At 44.0% G+C, this 19,856-nt stretch overlaps 1 protein-coding gene across 1 annotated transcript; it reads right to left on the bottom strand.

Annotated features, from left to right (window-relative positions):
- Positions 1 to 1,497: 1,497 nt before the first annotated feature.
- On the bottom strand, positions 1,498 to 18,640 carry LOC133350645 (carbohydrate sulfotransferase 3-like). Its single transcript, XM_061565244.1, has 6 exons — positions 17,909 to 18,640; positions 12,212 to 12,314; positions 11,337 to 11,575; positions 7,830 to 8,586; positions 7,280 to 7,447; positions 1,498 to 6,112 (listed from the first exon to the last, which is right to left on the bottom strand). Exons 3-6 carry the CDS (start codon positions 11,420 to 11,422, stop codon positions 5,705 to 5,707), a joined length of 1,419 nt encoding a protein of 472 aa, XP_061421228.1. The 5' UTR covers positions 11,423 to 11,575; positions 12,212 to 12,314; positions 17,909 to 18,640; the 3' UTR covers positions 1,498 to 5,704.
- Positions 18,641 to 19,856: the final 1,216 nt, after the last annotated feature.

The following is a 19,856-nucleotide window of genomic DNA, read 5'->3' as shown; positions in this document are numbered from 1 at the left end:
GATCCTGGCGTAGGATGCTGTGGAGTCCAGATGCTGTAGGGTGAAGTGGAGGGCCATGTTAACTGCGTCATCCACAGACCTGTTGGCTCTGTAGGCAAACTGAAGGGGGTCCAGTAGAGGGTCTGTGATGGCTTTGAGGTGTGCCAGGACCAGGCGCTCAAAAGACTTCATTACCACGGAGGTAAGGGCGATGGGTCTGTAATCATTTAATCCTGTTGGCCTTGGCTTTTTGGGCACTGGAATGATGATGGAGTACTTGAGACAGGCTGGTACATGACATGTCTCCATGGAGGTGGTAAAGATGTTGGTGAACACTGGAGACAGCTGGTCCGCGCAGTGCCTGAGGGTGGCTGGAGAGACAGAGTCCGGCCCAGCTGCTTTGTGTGGGTTCTGCCTCTTGAAAAGTTTTTTTAACTTCTCCCTCCTGAATGGAGATAGTTGTCTCTGTAGTGTGGGGTGGGATAGGGGCCTCTTGGGTGGGAAGGGGTAGTTCAGGACAGTCCAATTGTCTTTCAAATCTGCAGTAGAACTCGTTCAGGTCGTTGGCTAGGCGGGAGTCGTTAGTGGTGTGGGGGGCTCTGGGCTTGTAGTTGGTGATCTGCCTGAGCCCTCTCCAGACAGAAGCAGAGTCGTTAGCAGAGAACTGGTGTTTTAGTCTCTCTGAGTACAGTCGTTTAGCCTCTCTCACCGCCTTGCTAAACCTGTTCTTCAACTCCTTGAATCTGTCTCTATCCCCACTCCTAAACGCTTCCTCCTTCTCCAACCTCAACCTTCTGAGCTTTGCTGAGAACCAGGGCTTGTTGTTGTTGAAGTTCACCCTGGTGCGGGTTCGGAATACAGCAGTCCTCACAGAAGCTGATGTACGACGTCACAGCCTCTGTGAGTTCATCCAGACTATTGGTAGCAGTCGTGAACATATCCCAGTCAGTACAGTCCAAGCACGCCCGCAATTCCTCTATAGCCTCACTAGTCCACTGTTTAAATGTCCTCACAGCAGGTTTACAGAGCTTTAGTTTCTGCCTGTATGCAGGAATTAGGTGGACCATGACATGGTCAGAGTGTCCCAGTGCTGCTCTGGGGGCGGCGTGGTAGGCTCTACTGACTGTAGTGTAACAGTGATCCAGAGTGTTCCCTTCTCTGGTAGGGCATTTAATGAATTGTCTGTATTTGGGGAGTTCGTGGCTGAGATTACCTTTGTTAAACTCGCCAAGTACAATAACCATCGAATCTGGATTTGCTCGCTCCACACTTAGAATCTGGTCGGCGAGCATGCGTTGGGCCTCTTTAACCTGAGGTCCCGGCGGCAAATATACTCCGACCAAAATGAACGACGCGAACTCGCGAGGCGAGTAGAATGGTTTACAGTTTATAAAAAATGATTCAAGGAACGGAGAACAATGTTGCAGAATCACTGTGACATCTACAATGATACGTTTGTGAGTTCAACTCCTGGCCTTTGAGGAAAGTAAAATGCATAGACTCACCCCTGCCACCAGAATGTGGAATTACACCACTTGCTGAGGTCTGTAAACAAGATGTGATGTATAGCCCTGTGTTTGTTTGAATTGGGAGGATCTTGACATCTTAGTTTGTAATTTAGTATTCTAAGGACCTGTCTAAACATGCCATTATTGTGATTGGGCTTGCAACTCTGTACCTTTCTTCACTTCGTGCACACACACGTTCTGCAGTCCATCACTCTGGCTGTCTCAAGCTCACAGTTTTTCAGATTTGTGTACATCGTTATTTCCCTATTTCCAGGAGTATTAACGGGCAGAATACAAATGGTCAGATTACGTACTTCATGGCTGGACAAAATGCCAATATTTATTTTGCACCCGTGCCTCAAGTTCGTGTTGAAGTCATATCCCATGTCAGATTTCAAATGAAGTAACAGGTGACATTACAGCTACTACTTCACTATGCGCATGGAATTAACATTTTCAACATCTCAAAGCAGTCTTTTCAAATGCAGGGCTATTCCTAGTCAGTATTACAGCCCACAGAACTACGCCAAAAAAAATAACAACTACGTACTGTACTGGAGCATTCTGGGTAATTAAATAATTAAATATACTACTATTTTGTATGTACACATCAAATATTTTATAGTACATACATCTCTTGGCCTTTCAGCACTTGTTAAGCAAACTTTGGACCCGTTTCCACATTTTTGGTCTCACCTGGAGTATGGGGGTGTATGTGAAATTACACTTTGTATTTGAATTTATATAGAAGCTAAATGTGACCGCATCTCACGATTCTGAAGAGAAACGGTGGGTATATATTTACACTGTAGTGTAAACCATTTTCTTTAGATGTTAACATTCTCACACCATGCAATGCAATGTCATGTTTAACCATCCCCTTATTTTATTGGGAACTTGTCACAATTACATCGTCTGTTGCTTTCAATCGAGTTGATTCTGCACAAACCACTGTGTTACTTATCCTGCTCCCAGAACTGTCAACCACTGAACAAAAACCAATGAAATGAACTCAACACCGTGAATTAAGTAATCAAGACAAACTGCACCCACAAGCTAGGGAACATTATCGTAGACTTGCAATCTTTCTATGCAAGAACTTGCATTTGCATCGATGCCCGAATCATAAGTTATGACAGAAATTAACTTCCCTTCTGCGATGCACATCCAAACATTAAAATATATATCTTGTGCTGCTATGTCGTAAAATAGATTAAACATCCTTACTGGTTGTGTGTTATGGGTGATTATTCAGACATTGTTAGCTTTTGTAAAACTGGATAAACTGTGTGGAATACATATACCGTATATTGCTCCATGTACACAGCATTTAATACAAGTGTCTTAATCACAACACGAAACAGACCAATGCACGTTCGTATTGTTACAAAGTCATTGTTGTATAAAGATGTACAGTGTAACTTCACGCATCTGACCATAACATTATCCGCCCGCATCTCAGTGCCCAGCGAGTCACGTACGTGACGTTGCACCGTAAATGCATACGCACACATGGCGTGTGTACACACGCACATAATTGCACACACACAAACACACAGGGGCGCACACATGAAACCGAAGCTACCAACCAATGTAACTCACGTGTCGGTGGACCAGTCATTTCTGTCCAGCAAAGTGCTTGATCCAATGCATTTCCGATTAATTGCAAGCAGACTAAGCATCCCACAAGGTGGAAACGTCCCATCCCCTATACCAGGGGTCGGCAACCAAAATAACAAGAAGAGCCATTTCTTTCCAATTCGGTACAAAATTCAGTATTTCAAGAGCCGCAATGCATCTGAGTACATACTGTACTCACGTACATATCGTCAAGAAGCAGCCCGTAAAGAGCCGCATGCGGCTCCGGAGCCGTAGGTTGCCGACCCCTGCCCTATACGATCCAGGCAACGCTACTTTTATCTGTATGTTGCTGTACTTTGTAAGAAACATGTCACTTTTTATCCCCATGAATTTTGTAAAAAGTAGACAATTTTGTAACCATAATTATCATTCATTGGATATTCATATTCCTTTTTTTAATCCACACACAGCAGATATAAAACATTTCTTAAGTACATTTGCAGCGGTGCAGCAATGACATTCAATGCGCGTGTACATAATGGAATGAAAAGTTATCACATCGATCTTAATTTGTTGTTGTCATCCTTTACCTTTGTCAACTGCGGGTAATTATCAAATATCTCCATCATTTACACTCGGGCACGCTAGCACTCACTACTGGTAACATGGAAACAAAAGTAATTCTGTTGGAATCGCGTCTAAATGATGGTGCAAATTAACTCTTCCCAAGCTACCAAGCTGTGTCAACATGCATTTGAGTGTGAACTTGCGTCTGCGAAGGCAAGCAATGTCTCAATATGTAAATACAGTTGTGTCCAGCAAAAACAATGACATACACGACGTAAATAAATAATTATTACTACACATTCTCTCGAGTTTCTTGGACAAATATGACAACCACACGAACATATACAATGTTACAATATCACCTCTTTGCGAGAAAATGCAATCCAAAATGTAATAATGTGCTGCAACTGTGAAAATACCAGAGATAGTCAAAGTACATCGATATGGGGTGATTGTGAAGATTGTGCCAAACAAGCAAACATCAGTCACCCCGTGACTTAATTTGTCTTTCTGTCTTTGATGGCAGGTCATTTTATGCATTTCATGTTTGCATACTAAGCATGGATTTCCTAACCCATTAGCTTCCTAGTTATAGTTTTACACAATGACACTGGTTATTTTTGTCTACACACCAGAATAGCAGAGTCCAAAATGCAAAATAAATTGGTCTCAGTGTGGGACTGATGTTGTATGATAACAGGTTTCCCCCCATTTTTCTGGCAGACGCTAAAACACCAAACTGAAACCTTTTACAAGGAATCATGTCTGCATTAACCACAATTCTTGTGGTCACAATTCAAACAAAAACATGGTGTTTTAGTGTCTTTTGTTTTGTTGCCAGAAAAAATGGGAAAAACGTTATCATATTTTGGTACTGGCAAAGGAGGTCCCATGATACTGATGTGGTAATTAATGTCATTATTGTCTTTTTCCAAGAATCTATTACAAATGTGCTTTTTCATGAGACGAATAACCCATTCTGAAATCTCGAAGAGCATTGCATCCTCTTATGTTCGAGAATGGTCCATAGAAGGAGATGTTGCAGAACTGACCTATTTTCTACAGTATAGGGGCAGCACTTTCCTACCTGCCCAGCTACAGAGATAAATGTGCATCCCATGCTGTTCAAACCAATATCCTCGATTCTTAGAGCAGCAATTTAGCCAAATTAAATGCAAAACGTGGTCAGTTGTAACTGCGGTGAGACTGTCAGCCAACTGCACTCGAAAACCACATCCATTCACGGCAAGCTTTGCTTAGATTCAAACCTACAAAGTGGTGGCAGATACGAGGTTGGAGTGCTGAGCCATTTTGCCACCATGGGACCCATGTAGCTTAATGATAATATAACAAATTAATGTCTTAGTGATAATGGAAGTCAGGTTTTCAGTGTCAAACAACATGTAGTTTTCATTAATTTACTCGAGTATTGAATTGTTGATTCTATGTTTGGTATAAATCTAAAAACTCACAATTTTGTGATTTTCATTAGATATATTTAAATATATTTTTTGACATATGCACGTTTTCACACGTAAGAAACCTTGATTTCAACCTCTCATTCATAAACCGCTAACAGGTAAACACTATGCATCATAGCAGATGGTAGATGTGAATTAAATATCCACATGGATCCCTTCAGCTCATTTCAAAACAGAATATATGTGTGCCAGGGTGGGTCCTATGTACAATCTCACATGACTAATCAAGGTTAGCCAGGTCCAAAGTTATAGTGCTGAAGCCAGGAAATAAATTCAGGCTTCCAAAAAGTGCTACTTTGGCCCATACTTCTATCGGGCTGGCGTGTAAAAGCCAAACCTAGATGGAGATTATTTGGCTGTGATCTTATATCATGGTGGGTCAGATCTCAGCCCATAAAATGGTAATCAATGAGGAGGGTGTCCAGCCATATGGCCATAGGTCCTTAGAGAAGAGTGTCTTTTTCCACTGTGTGAATTATGGTAATGTCCAACCATGGCTGCGGTCATCTCCGACAACTTCAGACATTACCAAACGGGTGGCAGGCATTCTGCAGCAGCAGCAACAGCGGCAGCGGTTGCCACTCTGCTCTAGGTTGGCACGCCAAGGATGTGCTCCTCCACGAGGCTGACGTTCATGTTGGCGAGATCCAGGGCGCTTGTGGCCAGGCGGTAGCCAAACATTCTCAACGTCGGGGCGCACACCTCCTGCACGGCCTGCACGAATGCAAACGGGATGGAGAGGCGCCAGCGCTCCGCCTGCTTCGCCGAGTTGCGCGCGGTCGAGAAGACGTCACCGATGTCCAGCACCCTCTTCACGGCCACCATGGGCTCGGTGGCGCGCGTGTTCCTCTCGATCCAGCGCACCACGGAGGCATCCATGTCGACGCCGGCGAAGCGGTACATCTCCTGCGCCTTGGCGAGCGGCTCCCGCGACACGTCCTCATAGCGCGCGAGCATGTAGCGCCCGCGCAGCCACTGCCCGCCGCTCCACCCCATCTGGCGGCGAGATCACAGGGTCGGCGCGAGGTTGTCGGCATGCGACCGCGTTGAGACACGCTGCTGCTGATGGAAGGCGTTCGCTCTCAAGAGAATGTGAATGAGTGCGGGCATCTCCCCGTGCCAGCAGTATAAATGGGGTACGTCGAAATCGATTGGAAGGACGTGTGTGGTGGGGTAAAGTGTGGGTGCTCTTACTTACTATCAAATGACTGGCCGGCATGGAAGATTAGGCCAAATACCCTCGACAAGTGCTGTCTAGTGGAGGAATCTTTATATGCCAACAGTGGTATGAGCGAGTAATTGCAGGGCTGTTTTAACTCTTCGCCATCTATTTCTCTGCGCTACGGGTGGAGAGAGGGCATATAGCGATGTTGTCCCTCCCCCAACAGTGTTAGTGTTTGGAGTCATTCAAGAAACAATTAATTTCGTCTCATTTGTAGTGTTTAGTATTTGTCTCATCGTAGTTTCATAGTTACATATTGTCGATAAAATAATGTGGCATAAAATAAATATTTTTAACGTTGAGAATACAGTACCGAATATGTATTTTATACTGTGAATATACGTATTAAAGAAGCAGTGTTCAACAGGATCATTTGGTTTCAGTTGAATGCGGCAGTGTCCAGATAATGTTCAGCTCAGAGGATGGGTGAAATTAATCTTCCTTTATATCTTCGGGCAAATAAGCTCACAGCTTGATTCCGTATCATTTGACGTGTCGAGAACACATGTCGTGCAAATATAACGTGGGTTCAGAAAGGAAGACATCACGAAATTATCTGTGCATGCTGTACAGGAATGGGAACAACAATAGCCAGCAGTAGTGAAGGGGGCGGTCAAAGAGGCATTTTCGCGTATTGTTAAGAAGAGACTCGGGCGATTATTACATTGCAGAATTGTGGGAGAAGGTGATGGCTTGGTGAGGCCTTCATCCAGCAGTGGTCTGAACATGGTTGATGTGGATGATGGTAATGTAAGAGGCTTGCAATAAAGTAATAGAGATTAATCACACACCGCAATATTTGCAGGAATATTACTCGTGAAAATTGTCATTCAGTAAGGTAAACGGCCAGGGAGAGAGTGTTCTAGTTTTGGGGAGCAGCAAAGGAAGAAGTGATCTCCCCACGTGAATGATCCAGGAGAGACGAGGTGAAGCCAGCCAACCTCTGCTGTGATTTTCATGTTGTCGCAGGTGTTCTTGATGCGGCTGATGTCCAGGTCGTCTGGCTTGGCCCCGGTCAGCTTCCACTTCTCCCAGGCCTCATACTGCCCTGGCATGGCCACCATGCGAGAGGCCAGCACGGCCCGTGGATCTCTCACCAGCTGGATTATCTGAGAAATTCATGGCAAAGTGCATCTCCACGTCAGTGTCTTATAGTCGAGTAGCAAACAGCATGACATTGTGAACGTGTAGAATTATAGAGAGTGGTGAAAATTAAGTGTTTATTTAGCGAGAGCCGGTTTTGTCCACAGGACAATTGTGAATTTGCCACAAAGTGCTTCTCATTTTATTGATCCCAAAGTGGGCTCCCCGCCTCCACTCCCAAGTCAGGTTTAAAGCGACAAAGTTCATAGTATAAAATCCACCTGATCACATAACGCAGATTTGCATTCGTGGGGTGGTTAAATGCCTTGGCAGTTGTGGCACAGCGCCGGCCTTCCAATGGGCATGAGTCTGCCAGTAGGGGGGGGGGGGGCGATGTGCTGCACTTGCCTTGACGTCAAGCCGCGGGTCATCGACGACTGCCCTCAGCGTGGGCAGGTTTCGGATGCGCACCGTCTTGATGGCCACGTGCTCCCTGAGCAGGCAGGCTTGCGCCGCCAGCGTCAGGTTTAGAGCCTCGCAGCGGCGCATGCGGCACGGGAAGCGTTCGCGCGTACTCCCCGTGCTGCTGCTGCTGCTGGCCCTGCCACCGACTCCGCCGCCGCACGCCGGCTCCTCGCACAGCGCCTGGCTGGAGCCGCGGCGGAAGAGCGCGCCCGTCACGTGCTCCTGCGGCGGGGGCTCCAGGAAGCCCTCGAGCGACGGGACGTCGCACAGCAGCAGCTGCCGCAGGACGTCGCGGTACACGATGGACAGGGCGGTGGCGCTGGCCGTGTAGGGCCCCGCCAGCTTGACGGTGCGCTCCACGTGCCAGAACGGCTCGAATAGGTAGAACATCCCCTTGTGTTGGTTGAAGAACTCGCCAATGAAGGAGGAGCCCGTCCTCGTGGTGGTGAGCAGCACGATGTGCTTCCTGCTGGGCTTCGGCGGAACGGACGACACGTTGGTCTGATGCGGCGCGAGGCGGCGTGCCGCCCTGACCGTGCCGTTTCTGTCGGCTCGAGGTCTCGGTGAGCTTGCGTCGTTGGTCATCGATACAGCAGCGGTGGACAAAGATGAGTTTTGAGACGCCATACTCCTGGAATTCGGCTCATTGTATGAAAACACTTTACCACTGATGGAATTTTCAGATAACTTTTCCGTGACCCTGCACAAAAACAGAAATGGTAAAGCGGTGTTATTAGAAAATGTTACGAAGAGAATTATGAGCATGATGTTAAAGTTTTCATGTTCCCTTCAGTATAATGCTTCATGAAGTATGAATGGTGCAATTTGGACGGAAATTGCTCAAAAAAGGAAAAGCCAGTTGAAACTGTCAAGCTGAATTGTTAAAAATGTCACGCAGACTTTGATAAGTATAGGTCAGCAATGTTTCATACATTACATATCACAATAAAAATCACAAGGTAAGACATGCACAGTATAAAAGGCATCCGTACGTCAATGATGAAAATAGTTTATTTTATGACCTATACATTCCATAAAGGATTTAGCAAAAGCAGAATGGTAAAAAAATAATTAGTATGTTTAAAAAATGTAAGCAATTAAAACGTGTACTTTGGCCATTTTCATTTCAATAAAAAAATGCAATGAATGGCAGTGTGTTATAATCAAAATTTAACCATCTGTCAGAAACATGCACTTGTAGATTACTCTATTCTTATTTACAAGGTAACTAAGTACAATTGAAGTCATGGGGCTCAAACGTTTCACAATAAAATACAATACAATTTAGATTTGCCTCACGTAGAAATTCAAAACTGAATCTCAAGATGCTGTACAAAACAGTGGGACGTGGGAATTCTGGAAAATTAGACATCGTTTATTTTATGAATAGAAAGACATTGGGAGATAGAGGAGAAGTGACTGATTCTGAGCTCGGATTTGAATAGGGGCAAGGGAGCCGGTAACATCGATGGCTGGGGAAAGTGATTTCTCGACGGTGGTGGGAGCATTGGAGAAGAAGTGAGAAAGAGATCCTCAAGAATATTTAATTGAATCAGATTGAGCCTGAATATTTACAATGGAGGTTTTTTTTATGGGATTTTGGTTTAACACGAAGGCTTTCGCGACCGATATTATTCATAATCAACGTTTTTGGGTTTATATCGCGTTATTTTTTATGGGATTGTTTAAATAGATTGCTCCATTTTGAGAATTATAATCAGCATGGACTGTGCATGCAATCAGGCAAATGATGCTTGCTCTGCTGTGAAGTGGTGTTCACTCGAGGAAGATTTCTCCCAATTTGAAGAGAGAAATGCTCTGACCTGGTCATCACATTCCTGTATATAATGCTTCTCAATTGGACGTAGAGCTCATCGTAGATCGAGTGTAACTAACATCTTCCACTAGGTATAGCTGTTATTTTAAATTTTCCTGCCTTGCCCCTCCATGACCTTGTTATTTTGTTGAGCAAACTTGTTGTAAAATACTTTTGTTTTGCTCTTGCTTATATCTTGAATGCACCCTTCAGCCGTCTTTGTTTCTTGATAGATTCATGTATCCAGCACGTGGAATTAAAATGCCAAAAACCCTCACTGGTACATATGACATTCTTATATTTAAATCAAAGTTAAAACGTACAATGACGAATTGTGTTGATGCAGTAATTTTAGCTGTGACGGTCCCACCTGATGACGGAGACTTGTGTTGCCTCCGAAACGTCGTGATTTATTATTTTATTTTATTTCCATTATTACTTTTATTAACTTTTAATTTTATTTTTTTACCTACGTGACTTTACCGAAAAAACCTAACGGTATATTTGTGTTATAACGTTCATGCAAGGGGTCTAATGTCTATATCGGGCTCCTGAGCCAGCATAAAAAAAAACATTTCAAATATTGAGGTGTGCATTCGATTCAGTTGTAGCTACCTCTGAGGGTATGACAAATGGATTGAGCTAAAAGGAGCATGTTCTACAACGTAGATCACGTAATTTGATTTATTGAGTCGTTTGAAGAAAACATTATGAATTGAGAGTGTTGTTGTTGTTTTGGACGACAGGTTATTTTGGGACTTTGGGGATTATAGTAACACCACAAGAGCCGGACACTTTGTGGCAATATTCTTATAAAATTACGTTTGAAAATATGCCTGTGATTACCAATCTAACCCACCATAGAGGCCACGTGCTTTCGTCGCAAATTATCATCATGTGGCTCAGTTGGACTAATCTGCTAAAAGCAAAAAAATGTTAAAATGAATAAAAATGCGTGTAATTAATTTGGAATTGAGAGTTTGCCGTAATTGGATAGAATGTACTGTAGTTTTACGGCATTACAGATAAACAAAAAATTTCCCATTTACGATGTTCTGAGGTAAAGGACAACACGTACATTACCACATTCACTGGATTATAAGACACTCGGGAAAGTAAGGCACACCCCGAACTTGTGTCTGATGTTAATACAATTATACAAGTCTGGTCACACGCACACACCTACCACATTATAAGATGCCCCCCCCCCCCAAAATGTTACATACAATACCGCATAGGGAAATACGTGCAGAACAGGGTAATTGGCCTTTATTGCAAGAGCACCATTGGTTCTTTGACAACCGCATGCACACAGAGAAACTAGCTTTAGCATTCCTTCTGAGCGATGGCTTGCTCGAAAACGGCATGGTGATCTGTTGGTTCGAGCTCAAGCCTTGAAGTCAAGATTGCTTTTCCAAACTGGTGGTCCTTGCACTCAAAGACAACGGCAAGTGTGTTAGCTCCCAACTGACATGGCCTTCAGCCAAAAAAACAAAGCAAACACTTAAAATATATATCTATTGTTGTGTTTCGGGGTGCTTGGTAGAGCCATCAATCTTCCCAAAGTGAGAAGTGAAATTCACCCCTGCAGCATTGTGAGAAGAGGCATTCTGATGCAGCACACATTCACTCACCTTGAAATGACATGGTTTTCCTTTTCTATGATGACCAGGACGGCAATGAGCAGAAGAACGATGAAGTGCTTAATTCTGGTTCTCATTCTTCGTCTTGTTCGTCATTCACCAAGCCATCAGACATGTGCCCAAGGAGCTATGCTCTTGAAGGCATTTCGATTCAATGATGTAGATCCCAGCAAAATAATGTTAACAGCAGCTACGGGAAAATGTGCTTCAAGACCAAGAGATAATATGGGCTGGGGAGAGTGATATATAGAGACCAGAAAAAAACACTCTTAAAATTAAACATTAAGTTGACATTACATTCAAAACTGACATATGGCATTTTCTATGCAGTGGCTATCAGCAGAGCGGATATGTTATGTTATAATTAGTGCTGAACTCAAGAGCTTTATCAATTTATATTATGAAAAGCAGCACAAAAAATACTGAAATTTAATGTATGAAAATTATTTGATTGTGTTGGTGTGTACTACAGTGCATATTACAAATAACACTGCATCTCATTGGTGTGTACAACAGTGCATTTGGCAGTTCACTTCACACACACTTTACTTGGCCTTACTCGTGCAATATAGCTGAAACACATTCAACTGTAATCTGGTCATGATAAATACGTGAATGTTAACATTGAGCCAGAAATGAAAAGCACCAGTTTGTATAACAACACTATCTTAGCCAAGTGTACCATTCCAAGCACAGATATCCAATTATTACACAGAGAAATAAAAAATGATATATTAAAATCAATGTTGGAACATGCAAATGTCGCTTAAGGCCCTTACATGGAATAGAACAAATAAATGACTGAATTTGTACAAAGAATGCGGTTTTTCACACATCTCTTGCTTAAATACAGGGAGTTGACTTACTTGTGAGCCCTGCTTGTGTCACTGTCGCAACACAATGATTAGGTTGCACTTTGTGTCCTGTATAAGGTAGCCCACCCACTGGAACCATCCGTCAGCTTATGATCTGATTAAAAGAGGAAAATAAAAAAAACACACAAGCTGAGCTTGGACTAAACGACTGGGATTTGCGTACACAAACTCACACACAATCATACCCCAATAACGGGAACAATTACAGTACAGTTCTGGATGTGGGGTGGCAACAACCCTCATTCGGCCAGCTGGACTTTGTATGATTTCTGAGAAAGGCTAGCTTGCATGGTCCCAATGTCCACCCACAATGTTTTGTAACGGAATGTTTAAACTATTCAAGGAAACACACTTGTTTAATTTTTAAACGTAGAAATCCGTGACAATGTCAAAGCTTTCTAGCATTGCATTTAACGTCTCAAAATCCACTCACTGCCCATGATATATACTACTGCAGATGTGGACACATTTTTTTTTTATAATTATAAGGCAAAATACGAACAAATTATGGGACTGTTCTTGGTATGCATCATGTCATAGAGCTAACCCAAATCTTCATACACACTTTAAAACAAGTCAGTTTCACTTCAACATTAGGTAATCATGCATAGATCTACATTTTAAAACAATGCACACACGTCTCCTTGGAACTTTTGCGGTTGGAGATCTGCTCAAAGTCACGGCCAAATATAGAGAGATCTATGCTCGACAACCACGAAGCAATAATGCTGCCCTTGCTGACCCTCCCATGTTCAGCGCTTTGTCCCATATATCAGTGCGATCTGAACAGTGTTGCACATTGGAATACAAACAGCAATGCAAATATAGTAATAACTTGCTACTGCACCTTGATTTTGGTGTGGTCATCTCCCGTGGTCAAATTCCATCCACTGCCAAGATATCGTATGTCACAAGCTGAGTGTGTGTGCCCCATTGTCACACACTAGAGTATATGTAACTCGCCCATTAAGTTTGATGCAAGCATTTAAAGGCATGCGGTTTTATGTATCTGGCAAGATAAGTGAACATGTACTCCCGTGAAGTGTGGTTCTTTAATTAATATTGAGAGTGTGGTAGCATTACAGCCAATATATAATTCTAGACGCAATACCACACCGCCATAACTAAATGTACTGTTAAATGTCATTGCGTAGCACATAATTTGGCCTATTACTCAGAACAAAATTATTTGATTGCTTTTAAATGGATTTTTTTTTCAAATCTAACTGTGTGTGAAGCTTTGAATAACTGAATGTGCAATATTCTTTGGGTTTTTTGGTAAAGTCACGTAGATAGGTTCAAAGGAAATAACAAACAAAAATGTCTTTGAACCTATCTATGTGACTTTACCGAAAGACCCAAATAATATGAATTCCTGCAGTCACGAAAGCTTTAAGTCATGAATGTGCAATGTTCAATGATTCAGAAATGTAATGTTAATAATCAAATATACATGTTGTGAGTTCGCATTTGGTTAATTACTAATTTAATCGTTTTATTGAACGCTGCAACACTCCCATATTTGGACTGGCCCTGGACCGCCCCTTCAACCCATACTCGCCATAATGGTGAAATATGGTGAAACAGCCACCATCCAGTTCTTAATCCATCAGTGGGTTCACAAAGCACAATAAACCGTACTTTACAATAGCTGCTTAGTTAAATTTTCTTTCACTATACCATATATGGGAAACACTTTTGTAGTTTAGTAGTAGGTTTTTACCCTTTAAACTGGTAAAATAAACTGACACCTTTATACAATGCATCTTGTTTGGACAGTGCATATCATTATCATTATCAGAGTTGTTTCTTTTTGTTTGCATTTTGACTGCTTGTGTTGTGGTTATTGCAAACATGATGCCTTGTATAAAGGTGTCAGTTTTGTACCAGTTTAAAGGGTAAACACCTACCACTATATTTTGCCACTGTTTAAGGAGGTCTCATAGTGTACACTTTTGTAGTTTATTTGAAAAGCCTGCTCTATCATTGTAGATAAAGTGCCAAACACACTCGGGAAAAGCTTCGTATGTGCAGCCCTTTTGTTAATCTAGTGCTAGATGAGGACCTTACAGTGGTGTGTGGGTTGTAGGTGCTGCTTCAGCACATACTTCACCACACAGATCAGTGGGAGTTTAGTTAAGGCGGGGAGCCATGCGTGTGGAAACATGGCAGTACAGAACAATACAGTGAATTATGTTTCTGCACTCCCCTCGTCCGTACCCCACGTCGACCCATGGCCTCTTTTGCTTGTAGAGATCTGACAAGATCAGGTCTATTCTGGCCGATGTGGTCACGGGCAGACATATGTAAGACAATACAGCATACACGGTAATAAAGTAACTTTTTGACTCACAATGTTGGAATGTGGAAACAATTTACCATGCAACCTATACAAGATATCTCGTACAGGCCGTCTGACTCTGACAAGCAATAAACAAGGGACAATGTAACAATTTATTGTAATTCTTCAATTACAACTGGAAATACCGCCACACATTGCTATCTTGAAACACCAGTTTTGCCCTAGCAGTCACAATGAATACACAGCAGCAAGTGTCAAAAAAAAGAATGACCTTTTTTCCGAAACTGTATTGTCAGTGATTCACAACCACGAATGCCAATAACTCAACGCATTCATCGACAACGCTGCCCTAAAGGGGGACAGGTATGCTGTTTAACGTGACGGTTGGGGCAATGCCCCTTCTACAAGGCAAATGGATGCAATGGAAAAGGATTATTGCCCCGAATGTCGGGCCACTATATATGTTTTGGTGCCAGAAAAGATGTGCACTACTTGAGCATATTGGCACAAGCCAAAGGAAATTTAAACAAACGACAAAATGTGCAGTGTACACCTCTGGGCTATCTGCCCATGGATAGTGATGATGATGATGTATGTTTCTTTCTTTTACGGCAGCGTCATTAACGAATGTGTTGACTCAGAGCAGGCTTGGAGAATCCCACCAAATATTGAGCGTTCTACCACTTGCTGTGGACTGCGAGTGTTGTATTCCAGACTGCCCTTTCCTTGAACACCAATTACCGATGGTACTCTGGCAGTGTTGTGAGGCTCATCGTTTGAGTATCCTCCCTTGGAAGAAGGAGTTCGTGACTTGGAATCCCGCGACATATGCACTAGCAGGTGGTCTGCTCTGATTGTGTCTGTGCCGAGCTGCCAAGCACACGTGGATGTAAGACCGTCAGAAGGCCACATTTGACATATGGTTGTTATAACGCAAAAAGTGGTGGTACTGGCCGATTGGGGGCCCTAAGAAAAACAGATTTTTGGGCTCTTTCCCTCTTTCAATACATCGCTAGATGAAAGAGAAATGTATGGAAATGGGAGTTGTGTAGCCAAGAGACAGAGATGAGAGAAGACAGCTTCAGATAAAGCAGAGATGAGAGAGAGATTTATGTTAATGCACTTCTAATGTTTGTTATATCTGAATTCCGAGTTCATAGTTGGTGCATCTCTATTAATTCATGAATCCGATGCCCCTTGAGCTACTTGGAGCTGTACACTTTTGCTTTGTTCCGCTTATAGTCGCAACCCTGAACGCAAAGTAGCGAACTTACACGTATTTCGAACGTGCTCAAAAACGCATTTGCTGCGTAAAATGTGCACACAGCCAGTATGCACATTTTTTCTGGACAGTTTAACAATAGAACAACCGTACAGGACTGCAGTTACATACGTACCACATCAGTTGTTTCTATACACGAAGGTATATATGACAAGTGTAAACTTGATTGTGTGTCTAATTTAAGCAGTTGGGCGTCATGTGTTTGCTATTAATTTGTAATGCACAACCAAGTCGATTGGCAAATCATTATTTTTAATCGGGTGAAGACTATTTTCTTTTTTTTATCAGGAAAAACTGAGGTGAGATGCAACGTGTGAAGAGAGATAAACAGTGTATCGCATATATTTATCAGTGTGAGTTCAATTGGACGTCTCTAAATGTATAGTTGGGGACCCATTATTTTGAAATACAGGGTATTCAATGTTTCCTTTGTGTCAGAGATTATTGAGAATACCTTCTATAAGGGGAAAACTTGGATAAAATGCTAAGGTGTGAGCAAAGCGAGAGAGAAAAAAAACGATGAGTGCAAATCTTCGTGACCAAATATGTAAAAAGGTAAACGATGAAGGTGCAGCTCTGCAATTGCTCGCCAATGCCACTGCTGGCAGAAGAGCCTTCTGATAGGAGGCAGATCTGGAGAGCCCTTAAACAGTGCAAGAAAGCCCACGCTAAATATGACCGAAACGTCTGCGAAACGACTGTACATCTAGATTTAAAGCTTTCGTGACTGCAGGGATTCATCTTCTTGGTTCTTTCGGTAAAGTTACGTAGAAGGGAAGTAATAAAATAATAAAAAATAAAACATAATAAAAAAATTCTCACTACGTTTCGGCCACAATGCAAGCAGCCGTCCTCAGGTGAAGACCAGGTCTGTCGGGGAGACATTCAGACGCTGTCTCCCCGACAGACCTGGTCTTCACCTGAGGACGGCTGCTTGCGTTGTGGCCGAAACGTCGTAAGAATTATTTTATGTTTTATTTTTATTATTTTATTACTTACCTTCTACGTGACTTTACCGAAAGAACCAAGAAAACTGTACATCTGTGAAACTACTGGACATCTGTGAAAAAAGAGCTTCATAGTTCATCGGATTTCTCCAGTGTAAATAAATTCAGATTCTGAGACGTACTGTGTTAAAATTAAATACGAAAAAGAACCACGTACAATAATATATCCTAACATGGTATAAATCGATAACTTTTGTTTACAACGAACAGTTTAATAAATACTTTTGGAAACAAACTGAACGTTTAATTTGAAACGATGCATTACTTTCTTTATCGCGTTCACTTTGGTCAAATTCAGAAATAAGGGCAATGACGTTTGACCAAAGAGGAGTACAGTACAGTCCTAAACATCCCTAGAAGGACTTTAACCGTGAATGAGTAATTTAGATTGCCAGGCAAGTAAACATTTACAAGCAGCACCCTAAACTGCGTGATACAGAGTGTACTCCATATACGCCGACAGACGTGCACATGATGCTGAGAATAAACACATGCAGCATATTAGGTTTCGCGCAGGAATGAATTAACCCATCACCGACAGACTTGAGTTCGGCTGGATGTGGAATGCCGGACACACGAATCCTGGCCACGACTGAAATTAATCCACCGTGAGATAGGATCGCAAGAGCGAACGCAAACACACACACACACGTGCGTTGAACTTTATCTTCTTGGTTCTTTCGGTAAAGTCACGTAGAAGGGAAATAATAAAATAAAAAAATAATAAACAAAATAAAACATAATGTAGCTGTCTCCCCGACAGAGCTGGTCTTCATCTGAGGACGGCTGCTTGCGTTGTGGCCGAAACGTCGTGAGAATTATTTTATTATGTGTTATTATAATAATAATTATTTTATTATTTCCCTTCTACGTGACTTTACCGAAAGAACCAAGAAGATGAATCCCTGCAGTCACGAAATGCGTTGAACTTCTTTCGCGCCGTAAGTAGCCCACCGTGCCGATTGGAGAGGTTCGTGCGAGCATAAGGAACAAACAGCGCCTAAAAAAGTATGTGTGGGGGGGGGGGGGTGTGGCAACAAGTAACTTAACCTTACGGAACAAAGGCCGGTTGAAGCAATGCAATAGAAACGTCTTACCGGACGCACTCTTGCTTGGTGGTTGGGGTGATGCAGACAAGTTGCGGCGTTCGTAAAAGTATCGGCTTGGTTGGGGGCGACACGACAAGCAGCAGCGGCGTCGTGCACAGAGTGTGGCTCGGGCGCGTTCTTTGCCCTTCGTTCACATCGCTGCCGCCGCCGCTGCCGCTGCTGCAACTACTCACTCAGCAGCACAAGAGGGAGATCCGCAGGGTTGGTGGTGGTGATGATGGGGGTGGGTGGGTGGTGGGTGGATGTTTGCGCCCTGACGCTCTCCCATTGTCGTTGTCACGCAACTGCTACCACCGCCACCGCCGCTGTCATTGTCTCGAGACACGCGCGTCGCTCTCCAAGGCGGCTCTTGCTGATCCGCCAGCCCACCACGCAGCCCGAGACGCGCGTCTCGTTGAATCGTCCAACAACACAGCAGCAGCAGCAGGAGCAGCAGCAGGAGCAGCGCCTACTTCTTTGTGCACTCAGTGCAGCCGCCTACACTGCTCCTCTTCCTCCTCCGTTCCTTCTTCTTCCTTTCCTCTTGGCTTGTTCTTCGCGCTATAGAGCGTGCTCTGCCCAAGCCCACGGCCCGTACGGCTGCTGAAGGATTCTCTCGCGAAGCACCAGCGTGTGTATATATATACTGTAGGGTTTTTTTTTTAAATTCCAACCGCAACTTCAGCTGAAAAAAATTCACGCACGGTCCACTCCTTACACCACTGCGACTAACTCCACCAACACCCCCCCACCCTCCACGCCACCCCCCACAACAATCAGCTGTCTACTGCCTTACCTCTCCCTTGCTCAACACGGCCGTGTGTGTAACATACACACACGCATACACCAGAGCCCTCCCCACATTTTTTGCCTTCCTCCACACCCCGAAGGGTGTTTTTTTTCTCTCTCTCTCTCATTTCTTTCGCAATTGCCGGCTGCTGCAGGCAGGAGCGGCCACGCATGACCCCTGCTGCTCAGGAGTTTGGCTGCTGATGCTGCTGTTCCAGTTGCAGGGGACATGCAACTTCTGGGGAGACATAATTTACACCCTCACCACGCTACTCGCACACTCATCACGCCACTCAATCACCACGCCACTCACCACACCATTCACATTCACTCACCATGCCACTCACACACTAACCACACCACTCACACCACGCCACTCACAACACCACTTACATGCACTCACCATGCCACTGACACACTCACCACACCACTCACACCACGCCACTCACCACTCCACTTACATTCACTCACCATGCCACTGACACTCACCATGCCACTCACACACTCACCACGCCACTCAATCACCATGCCACTCACACACTCACCACCACACTCACACCACACCACTCACACCACACCACTCACACCACACCACTCACACTCACCACGCCACTCAATCACCATGCCACTCACACACTCACCACCACACTCACACCACACCACTCACACCACACCACTCACACTCACCACGCCACTCACACCACACCACTCACACCACGCCACTCACCACGCCACTCACATTCACTCACCATGTAACTCACACTCACCACGCCACTCAATCACCATGCCACTCACTCACTAACCACACCACTCACACCACGCCACTCACCACACCACTTACATTCACTCACCATGCCACTGACACACTCACCACACCACGCCACTCACCACACCACTTACATTCACTCACCATGCCACTGACACACTCACCACACCACTCACACCACGCCACTCACCACACACCACTTACATTCACTCACCATGCCACTGACACTCACCATGCCACTCACACACTCACCACGCCACTCAATCACCATGCCACTCACACACTCACCACCACACTCACACCATCCCACTGACACCACTCACACTCACCACGCCACTCAATCACCATGCCACTCACACACTCACCACCACACTCACACCACACCACTCACACCACACCACT

This window comes from Lethenteron reissneri, chromosome 34, assembly GCF_015708825.2.
Source record: "Lethenteron reissneri isolate LAM-NWPU_2019-01 chromosome 34, ASM1570882v1, whole genome shotgun sequence".
NCBI classification, from domain to species: Eukaryota; Metazoa; Chordata; class Hyperoartia; order Petromyzontiformes; family Petromyzontidae; genus Lethenteron; species Lethenteron reissneri.
Note: the sequence above shows the minus strand (reverse complement) of the source record. Positions and strands in the feature narration are given on the sequence as shown.

What these genes read in the sequence shown, in the direction of transcription:
- LOC133350645 (XM_061565244.1), bottom strand. Translation starts at nt 11,422, where the DNA reads ATGAGAACCAGAATTAAGCACTTCATCGTTCTTCTGCTCATTGCCGTC. An exon ending in ACCCGCGGCTTGACGTCAAG is followed by an intron (nt 7,448 to 7,829) that starts GCAAGTGCAGCA and finishes TGAATTTCTCAG; the next exon opens with ATAATCCAGCTGGTGAGAGA. An exon ending in ACATGAAAATCACAGCAGAG is followed by an intron (nt 6,113 to 7,279) that starts GTTGGCTGGCTT and finishes TCTCGCCGCCAG; the next exon opens with ATGGGGTGGAGCGGCGGGCA.